This window comes from Netta rufina (assembly GCF_964035555.1).
Source record: "Netta rufina genome assembly, chromosome: 12".
Lineage (NCBI taxonomy): Eukaryota > Metazoa > Chordata > Aves > Anseriformes > Anatidae > Netta > Netta rufina.
The window spans coordinates 19,567,098-19,582,516 of record NC_140135.1 but is presented as its reverse complement, the minus strand read 5'-3'; the positions used below and the strand labels follow the sequence as shown (position 1 = coordinate 19,582,516).

At 36.0% G+C, this 15,419-nt stretch overlaps 1 protein-coding gene across 1 annotated transcript in view; it reads right to left on the bottom strand.

Annotated features, from left to right (window-relative positions):
* The window catches only part of RPS6KA6 (ribosomal protein S6 kinase A6), a 41,806-nt gene that overhangs the window by 18,224 nt on the left and 8,163 nt on the right, over nucleotides 1–15,419 (bottom strand). Inside the window, exons 2-10 of the mRNA XM_084294369.1 lie at nucleotides 15,106–15,165; nucleotides 11,529–11,645; nucleotides 7,950–8,031; nucleotides 7,208–7,288; nucleotides 5,776–5,855; nucleotides 2,923–3,029; nucleotides 2,619–2,656; nucleotides 904–1,046; nucleotides 31–101 (exon numbers count right to left, since the gene is read on the bottom strand). Of these exons, the coding sequence (XP_084150495.1) occupies nucleotides 31–101; nucleotides 904–1,046; nucleotides 2,619–2,656; nucleotides 2,923–3,029; nucleotides 5,776–5,855; nucleotides 7,208–7,288; nucleotides 7,950–8,031; nucleotides 11,529–11,645; nucleotides 15,106–15,165 (779 nt within the window). The remainder of the gene's footprint in view (nucleotides 1–30; nucleotides 102–903; nucleotides 1,047–2,618; nucleotides 2,657–2,922; nucleotides 3,030–5,775; nucleotides 5,856–7,207; nucleotides 7,289–7,949; nucleotides 8,032–11,528; nucleotides 11,646–15,105; nucleotides 15,166–15,419) is intronic.

The following is a 15,419-nucleotide window of genomic DNA, read 5'->3' as shown; positions in this document are numbered from 1 at the left end:
ATATTCTAAAGAGTAAGAAAAAATACTTACTTCAGTATCATATTCATAGTTTCATTGCGATCTTTACCTTGAAACGGTAGTGTACCAGTAAGCATTTCAAACTGAAAAGAACAAATGTTAATCTAAATCAACACTTTTCCCCCAGTTGCTCGAAGTGTTAAGTACTGTACTGTTTCCTATTGCTACATTAGGCAAACTGACTTGACTTTTAAGAGATATTATCAAAAAAGTTCAAAAATCTAAAATTTTGTTTTTAATTGTTAGTTCACATTATAACAGTGGCAGTTGTGATGATGATTAGGAACATTTCACAGCCATGAGCTACTTTAGAGTAATAAAATCCCCTCCATGCCTTAATTTTAGGCTTTGCTGTACTATGAAGGGAGCAATAAGAGTAAGTTCTAAAACTGTATTTTACTTTTAATGCCAGTATGTATATTTGTTTGATTCTCTAATGCATTACAGCAAAAGCATAAGTGCTAGCATTACTGACTCATTACTCTACTCCACTCCAGCAGTATTCAAACTTACAAAAGCAATTGATTTTCCATTAAAACAAATCTTTTTTTTTTTTGTCAATTATTTTTTGGAAAATAACTATACAAACTGAAGTTTCACACTATGACAATGACTATTCAAAACAACTAAACTGACCAGATGCATGATTTTTCAGGTTCCTAGTAAGTAGTCCTTACCTAAGCAGGTAAAAAGTAAACTTTTATTCAAACTAGTTGTTATTTCAGTAGCACTTTGGTCATCAAATTCTACCCCCCGCCCCCCTCACCCAAGCATTGTTAATTAAATCTGGACAAGCCTATTCTAGACACATTATTTCACATTCACTTTAGACATATGCAGCATATCGTGACCTTTAAGCGAGGTAAGCAGCGAAGCATACAGTACCATAAGAACACCAAAGGACCACCAGTCAGCACTCTGGTTGTGCCCTCGCCTGTTTACTACTTCAGGTGCCATGTATTCTACAGTACCACAGAAAGAATAGGCCTTCTTCTCTTGATCTACTGATTCTTTGCTGAGTCCAAAGTCTACAACAACAGCATTACAAGAATATAGCCAGTAAAGAACTTCAGGAAAAAACAACACTGTATATGGCATTTCAAAATGAAAGCGTTGACAGCTTTTGTTTGCTTCTGTTCAGGAACATTATGTTGTTATCCTAATGCTTCATGAAACAAGAAGCTGCAGATATCTAGAGAGGCATCAAACATTTAACTTACTATATGCCACCAAAGCCATTCTATAAGCTACAGATTAGCCATCAATAATACTACTCAAAATATTAATACTTCAGTATTTGAAGTGTTACATATTCAGAGCCTTAAGATAAGCAAAAAATCTTTTTCTGCTTGCTACCTGCTTTATCCATACAAAAGACTGCATGCAATTAAATGAGTTTCAAAGATCGTAGTCTGCATGCTCTGCTATTACTGAATGATGAATTAAAGTCAGACTAAAAATAATGTTGTTATATAAGACAATATAGTTCTGCAATGTGAATCACAAGTTCAGTAAAGAAGTCTTAAATGCCAGAATACTTTTTTCCTTCCTTGTCTATTCAATGGCCTTGCTGAAACAAGTCCTTGATAAGACTTTCAACATTCCCTTTTATGAGAGGGGAAATGACTGCTAATCAACAATACCCTCAGTCTTCCCACTTTCAGAAGGAAGTGAAAGACTGAATTGGATTTAAGTGTACTGTTCAGAAGTTTTTAAAGCAGTGCATTTTATAAACAATTTCCAACGTCATTCAACTCTCAAAGAGTTTAAACAACTTTTTTTCCCCACTCAGAATCTAATAGCAATATAAATTCATTACATATTTGGATCTATAGATAAGTTTCACCTTAAATGTAATTTCTTAGAAGACATATTTCAGTTGTTCCCTATAAACCATTTCCCTGCAATTTCATCTGCCTTTAAGAGTGATAATCCTGAAATACAATAATAATTTAGAAGAGGTCTTATTTTGCACTAAGAGCTTTCTATACCAAGAGAACCTCTGTTCCTTTTATATTTCCCTTATAAAAAAAGATCCAGGCTTAAAGTTGCTGGCTGAGACTAACAACTTCTTGATCTTCAACTAAAAGGCATTTCACAGTAGATCTTGACATAGCTTAGAAATTTTCATAACTTTAGTTATTAAAACACTACCATTGGAACTGAAGTTCATTTAAAGTAAATCATATTCAATGGCTGTTTTTGTATTATCATCTATATTTCTTTTATTTTAACCACAGTAATTAGGATCCGCATTTTACAGTGATATTACTGCTAATACTGGAACCTGATCAATACAAAGATCAGCCAAAGTGAAAAATAACCTCTGTGGAAAATGCATCAGGATATGGTAAAAGAAATCATCTGATACAGTCTCCTGTAATCTAAAAATGCTTCAACAGAAGTACTTAGTGGTACATAAAGAATTATTATAAATGGAAGTAATATTGCTCAGTTTTTATATGAATCAGAAAGAAATTCTCTAAGCAGCTAAGTACTGGCCTCACGCTACAACTATCACTATATGTGTCTTAGGTTTGTATCTATAAGCTTATACAGAGATATACACAGAAAGTGCTGTACTAATAAATATTACCTACCTGTTAACTTGATATGTCCTGCTTCATCAAGCAAAATGCTGAAAATTAAAATTCACATTCACCGATACACATAAACAGGAATGTTTGCATATAACATTTAAAATATAGTAGTTAATTTTGATCTCCGACTTCCATCATTAAATTAACAAACCAGTATTATTGCATTTTAGTCACAAATGCATTTTTATAAGATTATGTAAATAAACAATGTAAAAAATTAAAAATATTTTTACATCACTACAGTAGAAAATGCAAAGCAACAAGTAAAATACACATAATAGTGGTAAAATACATTTTACTTTACTTTTCTGGCTTCAGGTCCCTGTATACAATTCCCAAGCTGTGAAGGTGATCCAAAGCAAGGGCCAGTTCTGCGAGGTAGAATTTCACATCTTCCTCTGTAAACATAACCTAATAAGAACTGTATAGATTTACCTTCTGATCTTGTCTTCAGTTTTTAAAACTGCAAACTAAAAAAAAATACTCCTGTCTGCCTTAATTTCAAAATAAGTTTTAAAAGTAAACCATGAACTGGTAATTCATGAATTTACCTAACAGAAATGATACAATAATACATGCTAATTATCATGATAGTAAACATCAAGTAAAAGAACAATCTGCAACACTCAAGAACATCTGCAGTTACCAGAAGGCACTAACTTTTAAGATAATGAATTTAATTGTTGTGTTTGGTGTTACTGACCACCAGCATTTTCAGTTGCAATCCAACGTAAACTGCTGTCCACTGCATCACAAAATTTGACATATCAACAGCTATTTGTGTCACTCATTGTGCATCTCTGACCTCACATTACCAATATTTAGAAAAAATAGCAGAAGTATGCTAAATAAAATACTCTGTAAAAATAACTGCGATGAGAAAATTAGCAGTGAGTTAAACCAGGAACCTACTCTATTCTTCTTAGGAAAAGAAATTTTAAAAAGCCCAAGAATCCCTAGCAAGACACTGAAGAACCAAGCAACCTACACAGCATTTTATACAGATGCTTTCCCATCCTAAATACTCAACAGGTTGCTTCTAATTTTCCTATAAAGACTATCTACTTTGGCTCTTGCTGTGTTCTACAAATCACTGGATAAACTAGTAATCTTCAAATGTGAAGCCTCAAAAATTTAATTCCAAAACTCAACTCTTCCCTATTTGTTGAAAATACCAGGAATAAGAAGAGCCCTCTCAACTGCACAGTAAACACATTTTAAAATTTTATACTACCATATTGGGGCTTCCTGACTTAGTAATACACTGATCAATACTTGGTACTGCACACAAAATATGTAATTTGTTGTACCAGTAACAGAAATATTGCCAAATTTCACCGTGTCAGTTATCAATAGGCAATGCACAATAAAGCTGTTACACGATAGAAACAGCACATGGAAGTTTCCCCTTAATTTTGTAAGGGCAAAGCTGATACAATCTTCCACCTCCATTCACAAGGGAAAAACATCACTATTCCTTGGGATAACCGAAATGCACATCTCAAAATACAGAAATGCTAAATGGTAATCTACAGCCTTGCAGTAACAATTTCACTTACAAACTACTGTGTGTTAAATTAAACACAGTGCAAGTGAATTTCATTCAATTGTACCACAGAAGACTTCAATGAGTACCCATTTCATTTCCATAGCCGAAACTCTCATACCCGCATCAGAACTTAAACACTAGCAAGAGTGTTTTAATAACCTCATACTAAACCCTACTAACTTAAATAATCCTCGAGTATGCAAAGTATGAAGTACAATGGGTAATTTACACTCAGGTTATCCACTGTCTTTGTATTACCAGGAACTTTTGAAAGCATCCTTTCCTCCTATTAGGAATTTAAAAGGCCCATTTTTTTCCTATATATAGATATGGTAAATGTTTAAATGCCATCATAGAAGGTAAATGAAGTTCCAAAAATAACCACAACACACGTGTGGAAACTTTAGAATAATCTCACAATTGTTAATTCTTTATTCTCAAGGAAAGTGCATACTTCTTTCAGCTAGCTATTATTATTACACATAGACTTGCATCCCTTAATTCAAGGATTTTGCATAGTCAGTAATCTCAGCTGTGTTGGTGCAAAAAAGAATGGTTCAGTTATACCAGAATTTCCCCTATAATCAGACAGCCTATATGAGAGCAGAGTGACCTCATTCCTACCTAGTGTGTTCCAATAGCCCTTTACAAGCCTGTCCATTCTTTTAACAGTTTTTAGCCCCTGGTTTTACAGCTCAAGTTTAATTAATTTTGATCTCAATTTTTAGAGATGATCACTGTTCTACCAAGGTAAGCTTTCTTAAAAATGAGAGGAAAAACCTTTTCAATTCTTTCTTCGCTTTTACCTGCTCCTGAAGTAAAACTAGATGGAACAAATCAGCTAGATACTTTCTTAAATCAGAAAACTGGGTTATCTTTTCCTAAGCATTAGCAATAAACATTCACATTTGTGAAAGCACTGGAAAGCTCTCTAACTGTGAAGTTGTCGGGAAATCTGCCGTTAAAAATTTAGAGCTTTATGGAAGCTTTGCAAAAAGAAAATAAAATCTTAAGGATGGTCATGATATTTGCCATCAAATATTTATTATATTAAATTTAAGAAAAAACAAGGCCAGGCTGCATCATATTCCCTCCTCTGAAATTCTCTCCCAAGAAAACAGAAATGAAAAATTATAATTCCAGTTACACACTAAAATTAGATGGCAGAGGGGTGTCTTAAAAATGCTCATTCACAGTTTGTGAGATTAAACATTAGGATTTATATTATAGCATTATCCAAGTTTGCAATGCAGCAAAAACCTCTTACAGATACAGGTTTCCAAGAGCACCTAAGCTAACTGTGAGCATAAGAACTATACATCTGCTTTAGTTTTGATGAATTTTAATTTACTTCAGTTGGGTTTCCAAGCAACAAAACATTTTTAGACAAAAGGACTGGCCTTTGTAGATAACAGAGAAAAGCTCAGGCTACTAACCAGTACACACTTAAGGTTACAGTTCATTATTCTACAATATGTAAGGAAAACCCAACTAAGTTCTTAAAAACTTCTTAAAGAATCACAGTGGAAATAGCTATAAAAAAAGAATCCTATACTGTCAAAGAAAATCTGCCAAATACTGAGTTGAGATAAAATTTTAGGTACTTACCTCTTTGGATAATCGTGTGAATACATCTCCTCCCCTGAGAAAATCCAATATTAAATATAGCTTCCCTTCAGTCTGAAAGGCTTTAAAAAAAATCAATAGTTGTGCATGACAAAGATGATCTACAAAACAGATCTAAATGCTTTTACAACAGGGAGATGTTAGAGAAATGCAATATTTATGTTTTGGAACTGACATAGTTCAGCAGCCAATACGAAATTTACATGAGTTACTAATTTTAATGAATGATTACTTGCTTGCTTCTTCACAGAAGACAATCTTAGTCATAAAAGATCATTAAAATACTGTTCTTTTATTTCTCCTTTGCCAAACAGAGAAACTCCAAGTACATTAACGACTGTGTTTCATTTTCACTCAATGAAAATTAAAAGACCCTGCAGAACTTCTATGAATTTTCCAGGAAATCTTTACTTTCAAAAGAACCCAATCTAAAAAAGAAATATGTTGTCCTGGTTTCAGCTGGGATAGTTAATTTTCTTTCTAGTAGCTGGCATGGTGCTGTGTTTTCGATTTAGGATGAGAAAAATGCTGATAACACACCCATGTTTTAATTGTTGCAGAGCAGTGTTAATGCTGAATCAAGGACTTCTCAGCCTCTCATACTGCCTGCCAGCACAAGCAGCTGGGAGGGGACAGAGCCAGGGCAACTGACCCACACTGGCCAAAGGGATACCCCATACCTTGTGTCCTAATGCTGAACAATAAAACTGGGGGAAATTGGCCAGGGGTGGGCTGCGGTTGCCTGGGGACTGATTGAGCTGAAAGGCTATTTAAAAAGTGTGACCAGCTTAACGTGTTACAGCTTAACAGTCCATCATCAGAAGAAAACCCTCATCTGAATTTCATCTGAATAAAATTGTATATATGCATGAAAAATATCAGATTTGCAATTACACACCATGTGCGTTTGCATGCTAAAGGCAAAATTCCATAGGCAACAACTGACACATCAAGCTACTACATCCATATGAAGAGAATCAGTATGAAAAGGAATACCAAGGAAGCCTAACACCAAGTCTAAAATACGATTATAAAAGAAAGAGGTATGCACATTTAAACTCCTCAGGCAATTCTGCAGAGGCTACTTTAGAAATGCTGCTACATTTATTTTACTTAAGGTTCTTTCTGAAGGTCATTGAGCATCATCATGGCAGAACAATTCTTCCAGCCAGACCATACACTTTCATGTAGTCAGACCATATGTTTTCATGTATTAAACATCCCATGTTTCATATATTGGGACATGAACAACATTGAGCAGGTCTTGTTTTCTTGTCCTTCTTACCAGTTAACTATATGCCATCTTATTTTATCATACTTAAAAAGAAAATTGCGTTTTAAAGCACACCACTTCACTACCAAGAACAGCAACGTTTCAAGCAAAGAAAAGCTGTACCAACAAAAAAGTACCAACCATAGTGCAGTTTGACGATAAATGGATGATTTACTTCTACTAATATATCTCTCTCCATTTTTGTACGAACTCTATCCCGAACTGGTGAAAAAAAAAAAGAATACTAGTATCAAAATATATTATAATATAAAAGGAACAAATTAGAATATGGGAAATTTTTAGTGTCCAAGGCAGTACTTTTACCTTTTTAGCAGTAAAAATTAGAAGAGGTTACAATATTTTGTAAGTCTTCCACAAAACACATTTTCAGACAGCAAAACTGTATTTTGTTTCTTGCCTCAACTTTTTCTTTAACTAGAATTAACTATTTCACTGAATATAAACGTTCTGACTGTTAAGATCACTTTTTCCCTCCTCGACACTCCCCATTTGTACAGTCAATTGCCTTCATTAAGGCATCTTCTGAAAGCCAGAACTAAGTTAGCTTTCTGTCACACCTATAACAAGAATGACCGACTTGAGTTTTAGCCACAGTAGAGTTCTAACTTAACAGGCAAAATGAAAATTGTTTAATAAATTAATCTGCTCTGGTAGAATAAAAATAAGCAGAAATAAATAATGCAATTTTAAACTCTGAAAAAGTAAATTTTACTACATAATTAAAGCTATCTGGCCAGATTTGAAATCACTGAGAAAGTTTTAAGATGAAATTTATTCTCAAAAGAAATATTTAGACAACAACATTTAAGAGAGGTGCACTGAAAATCTATTTTCTGAAGTTTAAATAAAAAGATACACATACCTTTTAAAGAAGCTTTTTTCAATACTTTCATTGCATAAAGTTGCCCAGCATCAGGACCAATTATTTTCCGTACGAGGAAGACCTAGTAAGAAAAATGCCACCTTTAAAATTACTGCTAAAAATAAACAACTACCACAAAGTATTTGGAAACTTCACACTAGTTTCAGACACCTTTAGGTATTCTTTCCTAAGCATATGCATCTTTCTAAAAAAGGACAGAATTCCCTTAATCAGATCAAAGGTATATATACTACCACATTCCCTTAAGTAGCCAGATAGAGTATACATTCTTTCCTATAGCCAACACCTTAAGTATTCATCAAATACATGTAGAGTGCTCTTATACCATGTGGGTTTTGCTTTACTTTCTTGAAGAACGACAATAGCAGGACTGCCTGGTCTGCCACCTCTTACACTAAGAGATTTTTGAGGTTTAAGACCTAACTCTCAAATATATAAGAGGCTATACTAATGAATTCTGTAAGGGTGGCAAGACGAAAGCTATGGAACACCACCATTTGTGATGAAAGTACACCTTCCCTCTGGAATAACAACTCCAACAGGTTTTTCTGCTCTTTCCTTTCCAGAGTTTTAGAGATAGGTGGTAACTTGACATTAAGAAACACTTAGAATGATGCAGCATGAATACACATATCTCCATTGATTAATATTCTAACTACTAGGTCTTTCAGTGCATAGAATTGTTTAGTATGTGCTTCTGTTTCTAATAATGGCTGTTATAAGAACAACATTTTTTTTTTTATGAGGGTTTTGTTTTAACTACAGTTTTTACATTCAAGAGCTACCTGAAATTGCCTCTGGTCTTCCTTGTACTCACACTTTCCTTAATATTAGATATATTTACACATAATTCTTTAGACATGATTAAATATCTAGAACTAATTAAAAAAGTGAACTAGTAAGCTTTTTCATTCTAGAATCAGAAATTCATACTCTGCCAATGATGGGGCTGGGAGAGGGGTGGCTTTTGTTGTAAGCTCTGATCAGAAGTCGTGGTGTTTCCTGGTTAACAGGCTTTTATTGTTAAAGCTATGACCAGCGGCTGACCTATTGCATCGCTCCCCTGTTATGTGATGTTGTTTCTCAAATAGCGAAGGCAGTAATTCAAACATGAGCAAATGAGAAGACATCTGTAGGTTAATATACCCACAATCTATTATACAAATAAAGCCTTAATAAGCATGTACTAATGCTTTAATGCTGAATAAATGCATGTATCAGCTACAAAAACAAACTACTAAGGACCTAAACAACCGCCATGGTGAAAACTCCTTTAGCACCCTCTACTTAAATTTGCAGCCAAATTCTCCAAAACTCAACACCTTGTGGAGATGCAGTGGTTGGTTGTTCAGCTGTAAAGCATGCATTCAGACAGACACCTGCTGCACAAAGTGACTCACCTCAGCTCAGCAAGGAGCAGCTTCAACAGACTGGGTGCTGAAGCCTTAGACCATTAGCAAAGGCTGAACTGAAAAGCTCAACAGCAGACATAAGGTTTAACCCTTTATTTCTGTGAAGTAGTGTTAAACCCTGCACAGATGCAGCAGTACTATACTGGGCCAGAGGAAACAAGCCTTGTGTTTGCTAAACCCAAAGGAAAAGGCCTGGGAGGTACAGAACTGGAGAGAGAAAACAAGGATCATGAAGGCAACAGCTACTGATCTTCATTGTTTGTTTTCTCTTTTGAACAGCAAGCAGCAAACATTAGATAAAACCACCCCTGTTCAGAGATGTAACAGTTACCATCTGGTTCTTAAAGCTGGTTCTTGAACCAAGTTCTGCCAGGCTTTACAAGCTCTGCAACAGACGTTTTGCCAAGCTGGTGGGATTCTGAGCAACAGCGCTCCTACGGCTACCAGAAGCCTGAGCACTGTAAAGTGAGAAACAAACTGAGGCAGGGTGAAGATGTCCATACCAGGTGCGCTGAACCTCAAGACAGGGTGAGACAAAGTTTGAGGAATAAATGCATGGAGCATCTGAAGTCTCTATAGAGAAGCAGCACACAGGGAGTTGGCAGCCAACTTCACCAGATAAGGAAAAGTTTCTCAATCTAATGTCTAAATTATTTTTCCCTTCTCATTCAACTCTATACAGAGGTTTGTTCCTGCCACAAAACAGGAAAAGAAAAAAAAAAATCAGCAAAAGAACAGGAAATTGGAAAAATATGTATAGGCGATTGCAAAGAAAAAAGGTACAAGTGTTGCAAAAATCTAGTTTAACAGACTAATTTAAAAAAATAAGTTGTCTACATATACACTAGGATTACTGTTTTAATAAATGTGTTTCAAATTAGTGCCTGAAACATTTTTAATTTCATTTCTGCAATGTGACTGCAAGTGGCACATTACAAAAAATTACCGCAACGTTGCCACAGTTCTTCTATAACCTATTTAAATAATTTTTCACTTAGTGTCTGGAACTGTAGATCACCTGACAAATACAGCAAAATAAAAATTAAACATTTCCGAGGCTATTTACTTTATTGTTACTTCAGCTCAAGTTCTAAATTACCACAATCATAACTCTGTACCTCCATCAATAAAGCTTTCACATTTGGGAAAGCGGGGAGGCAGGGGCTGTGGAAGAATCAAACATTCACACTTGATCAAGTAGCATCATTAAAAGACGAACCATCATCTCCTCTGTAAATGTCTACCAGTATTTATTACACCACTGGCACCCCCAAGCATCAACCTAAACAGCAGAGGACGCACAAGTACTGAACAGAGAAATTCATTCCACTTCCTCACCAGACACTGCACAAAAGAGTCTTAAGGCAGCTGAAGACACCACGATTATATTTCAAATAGCCATGGCACTGAACAAACAGAACATGCCAGAGCTGTTGCATAAAAACCACACTTAATTCTACAACCCAAGCGGTAAAATCCTTTGCTGTTGGTGCCATTGTTTCCACAAAGCTGCAGATACCAGTTGAGATGAACCACAAACATGCCTCCCTGCTCAAAGCAAAGGGGAACTTTCCATGGCAGACCTCCTGCAGAGCTGCTACAGACTCACCCTCCTGCCTAGAGACTGATGCTGTTGCCTATCTGGGTCTGATACGATTTGGAGTCCTGCTATAAATAGTGTTCTCTTTGCACCAGCGCAAGACTGGAAAAAGGTTGCATCTGTCAATATCTTCTCAAATGTTCCTAGTGACTCAGCTATGGCACTTTCTTGCCCCAAAAACATACTTGAGCTAACCCTTCCCAGGCTGAATGCCTGGATAGGTCTAGAAAAAGATGTTGCTTTTCCAGTAACTGTCAATTCCTCCTAAAAAGGTAAAGCCAGAAAGGCTGTTATAGCAAAGTAAATAAATACAAATAAAAAATAAACAGTAAAATAGGGTAACTTCCTCCAAAACAGGGCAGTACCCATAAGCACATCTATTTGTACTCTGAATTATTGGCTTTATACCTAACGTGATTTCTGAAATGTCCTGGTAGTATTACAATGGAAGTAAAACATTAACATGTATTCCTATTAGTGTTAACATCAGTAAGACAAAGCAGGTTGAAAGCAGCCCTCAGATGAAAACAAGATGTGCTGTCTTACCTTTCCAAACGATCCCTGACCAAGAACCTTAAGTAGTTCAAACTGTGCTGGATCTGCTTTCTCACATCCTTCTTTCACATGATGGGTAATGGGAATTTCTTTCACACTTCCTTCATCCTATTATTTCAAAGCAAACAAAATACAACAATGAACAGTCCAGAATTAATCAACTCTTATTAGATTTGCATATAAATGCCTTTTTAAAAAAATTAAGTTTTAATGAGGCCTAAAAGAAAGCTATTCAAATGGAAAGTTTCCCATCCATACTTTCTGAAACAAATGCGTGTTTTCAAACTCTAAGCTGAAGTCAAATTCTCACCCAATTGAATAATGCTTATTTTCTTTAGTCATGAATATTACAACTGAAACAAACATGAATTTTCTTACATGAAAGGAATTAATATACAGATTTTTAAACCAAGTCTGAGGTGATCCTTCTATGCTTTACCTTTGGTTTAGTTGCCTTTAGTTTTCCCAGTGATTGCTCTTCTCATCTTTCCCTTTCCTGAAATAGCCTTAATGAAAGCTAAATTGAATTTCATCATTTTAGATAATTACTGCTTTTCACAGCAGCAAATAATAAATATGGTCATCCACTACTGTCGCTAAAGGAACATGCGTTGTTTGAAGAGCATAAATAATACATGAGTCATCCTAATCACTCTGAGAATTCTTTCATCCAACAGAAGAAATGCAGCTCTGAGGTGCAAGGCTCAGGGAAACTCTCCTGTGTGGAGTCCTCCTTCAGAAAGCTGAGGGCAATTCTGAGGCAGGGAGAGATCTAGTTGCCTTTTTCCTGTTGGTCTAATCGTTTGTTGGGGACAGTTGGACCAGATGATTTTGGAGGTCGTTTCCAACCTTAATGATTCTATAAGTAGGGCACAACAGCTATAATTGTGAAAAAACAACCATTCGTGATGAAAACACAACAGATTACACCATAAATTTTATAGGCATGCAATACGTAAGAGAAAATTCTGTGAGGCAAAACAACTGAGGTGTCAAAATAAGGACTCTTGAAACTGAACTGCATGCTAAGGCCTGCAACAGCAATCTGAGCTTGCCCATAGCAGAGGAACCGTACCCTTCGCCCTATCAAGAACACCAATGAATTTCTTGTGCTCAGCAAATAAAACCTAATGACAACAGAAAATCCCACCCAATTTGCAGTACTTTGTGGACTTTAGGGTATCCAAATTATTAACTGTTCTCCTATCTTCTCGTCAGTTCTTCACCTCAAACTTTTCTTACTGAAGACGGACCAGGAAAAATAAAAACAAAATCCTGCAGTGCATTCCTCTCCTTCAACAAGGAGTCTGACAGATAAAGACATCAGACAGACCACTTGATGAAATGGTTAGTTTTAACAGAAAACATCTTACTACAGTCATGGTCAGGGTGACTATACAAAGTCTCGCAGCCTAAGAGCAAGCATAGAAGTTTACAGTCAGCTTTATCAGACTTGATAGACACACTTCTAAATGCAATTCTCTAGGTCACATTACACAGAAGATCAGGAAGAAATCCGATCATCCAGATGTGGATGTACTCACTACACTAATGAAAAAATAACAGGCAACCATCACACTGCATTAACTGTCTATGCTTTAATTGCCTTTTGTTCATCCAGCAATGGAAGGAGCTCCAGCATCTCCATATATTTACAGACTGTAGTGCAGCTGTTACTATGAGAGTCTCCCCTACATCTCCTATTTCATATTCTGGAAAAGGGCTGTTTGTTCTGCCTGCTTCCTATGCAAAGGTAGGTATTAACACAAGTCACTGCTGGATAACAAAGTCAATTCTTCAATTCACGCTATAGGCTACTTACTTCCCCTCTTTCTTCACAAAATCAGTTGACATACACTAATGATACAGCATATATACATCCCAACTTCATTTCATCCATCCATCTTGCTGACTCTGTATATATGTATTTACATGAAAGGTGCACATTTTTTTTTTTGTAACACATGCTTCCCATGCTTGGAATTTAAGGCAGGTAAGAAGACCAGCATTTCAAGTTATCTGATGACAGAAAGCAGCAGTTCCTCTCCTTATATGCCATGGGGAAGAAGAATCCTAACTGCTCATTCTTTCTATGAAGTATGTAAATGCTCTATTTAGAAGCATTTTTACCTCAACATCTTAATTTGTGTTGCTTAACACCATGAACCTTTGCATGAGAAAAGATGTTTAAGAGTTCATCTGCTCTTCTATTTATCACCCACCTTGAGTCATTAGCCTGTGACATCACATTTGGTTGCTGCGGAGACAGTATTTCTAAATGTGACTGAGGAGAAAAATGTTTTCCATGCAAATAAAGAATAACTTCAGATGCATTAAATGAGTTAATTTTATAAGTAGCTTCGCCTTTACAAAAGATGTCTATATAATTTCAGCTACTTAACTATCATTAAAGCCCTAGAAATTGGTATGGCTGAAGTATAAAAAGATCTCTGCATCATCAGCAATGAATGAGCGGGTAAAAAGTTGCATGGATATGTAAGCCAGTTTCATTTTCCTTTCTAGTTTGGCCTCCATGAACTGCAAATTTGGTTATCTGATTTTACGTTCTGCTTTTGAGCAGCAAATCTACTGCAGGGTTCAGGTACCAGCTCTCAGTAATCCACCTTGCAAATGAGGTAACTCTTCCCAGCAGGTTAAACAGAAGGCAAAGCACTGAAAGAAACGCCACAATCAGTTATGGCTTTTTGCCATCTAACTTAGTTACAGCTTGAGTGGTATGTTGCTCCAAGCACCCAACAAACAAGCTCTGCAACATCCTTCTGGTTCGAGTACAGTGAAAGACTGAGGCACAACCCATTGCTCATCTTTCCTTGCTACCTGGAAGAGGATGACCAGGCTGAAGGTTTATTTACTTACTCCACACCAGGAAACAGACAACTATCACATCACATAAACTCACAAGAGTTTAGTCTCTAAATCACTTAATTAAAAGTTATTATTTCAATACCAAGCAGTAAGATCTACTCGATACCCTCTTCCACGATACTGTTGAAAAATACAGAGGTGTGCGCTGAAGAATGATAGCCAGTTTTTACCAAAGTCAGGCATTTCACCACAAAGTTAGCCTTTTTAGTTTATTGCAAGATTTAGCCAGCAAACAGAACACCGATCTTCAGAATTTCCTAAAAATGCAAGTTACCAAGGCACTGGACAAGTATTAAGTATCTTCTAGATGAATGTAAGCAACTATATGACAAGAAATACGCTATCACTTCTGCTTTTGTAGAGAGAGAAACATTAAGCACACAAAATATAAGAGGTTTGAGGTTGACCTGAGCTAGATAGATCTGTAAATGCTCTCTCCAGCACAGAGAATCTGTTCTCCTTAAAGCACTGCCTCATGCTGCAAACTTTCCCAAACAAGCCACTTCAGGCCCCTATCCAGGGGCCATTTTTCAAAGACATCTTTGAGACAGAGCCTCTTCAGATCTGGACAAATAAAGTGACAGGTTCGAAACTTAAATAGCAGGCAATGCCTTTTTTTTTTTTCCTTCATAAGGAAGTAAGGCTAATGAGTGTCTGAAGTGAACGTTTATCAGAGACTTACATGGTAGGAATATGGTTCTCCTTCTTCCATAGGCTCATCTGCCATTTTAAGGCCATTTAGCTGAAGAGGGGAAAGATGGAAAATGCATTAGACAAAACATTAAGACCAAATAATTTTGAAAAAGCAGAGTTCATAATTCAACCAATTTACATTGGAGCAAATAAATAGCACACTCTTACATGGGAATGCCACAACACACCCCACTTCATCCAACAGTATAAAGAAGACACCAACCCCATAGTCACAGTAAGAGAAGAGTTGGATTTATAGATGAAGTTCAATCTCTCCTTAAATAACAAATGATTCAATGCTGT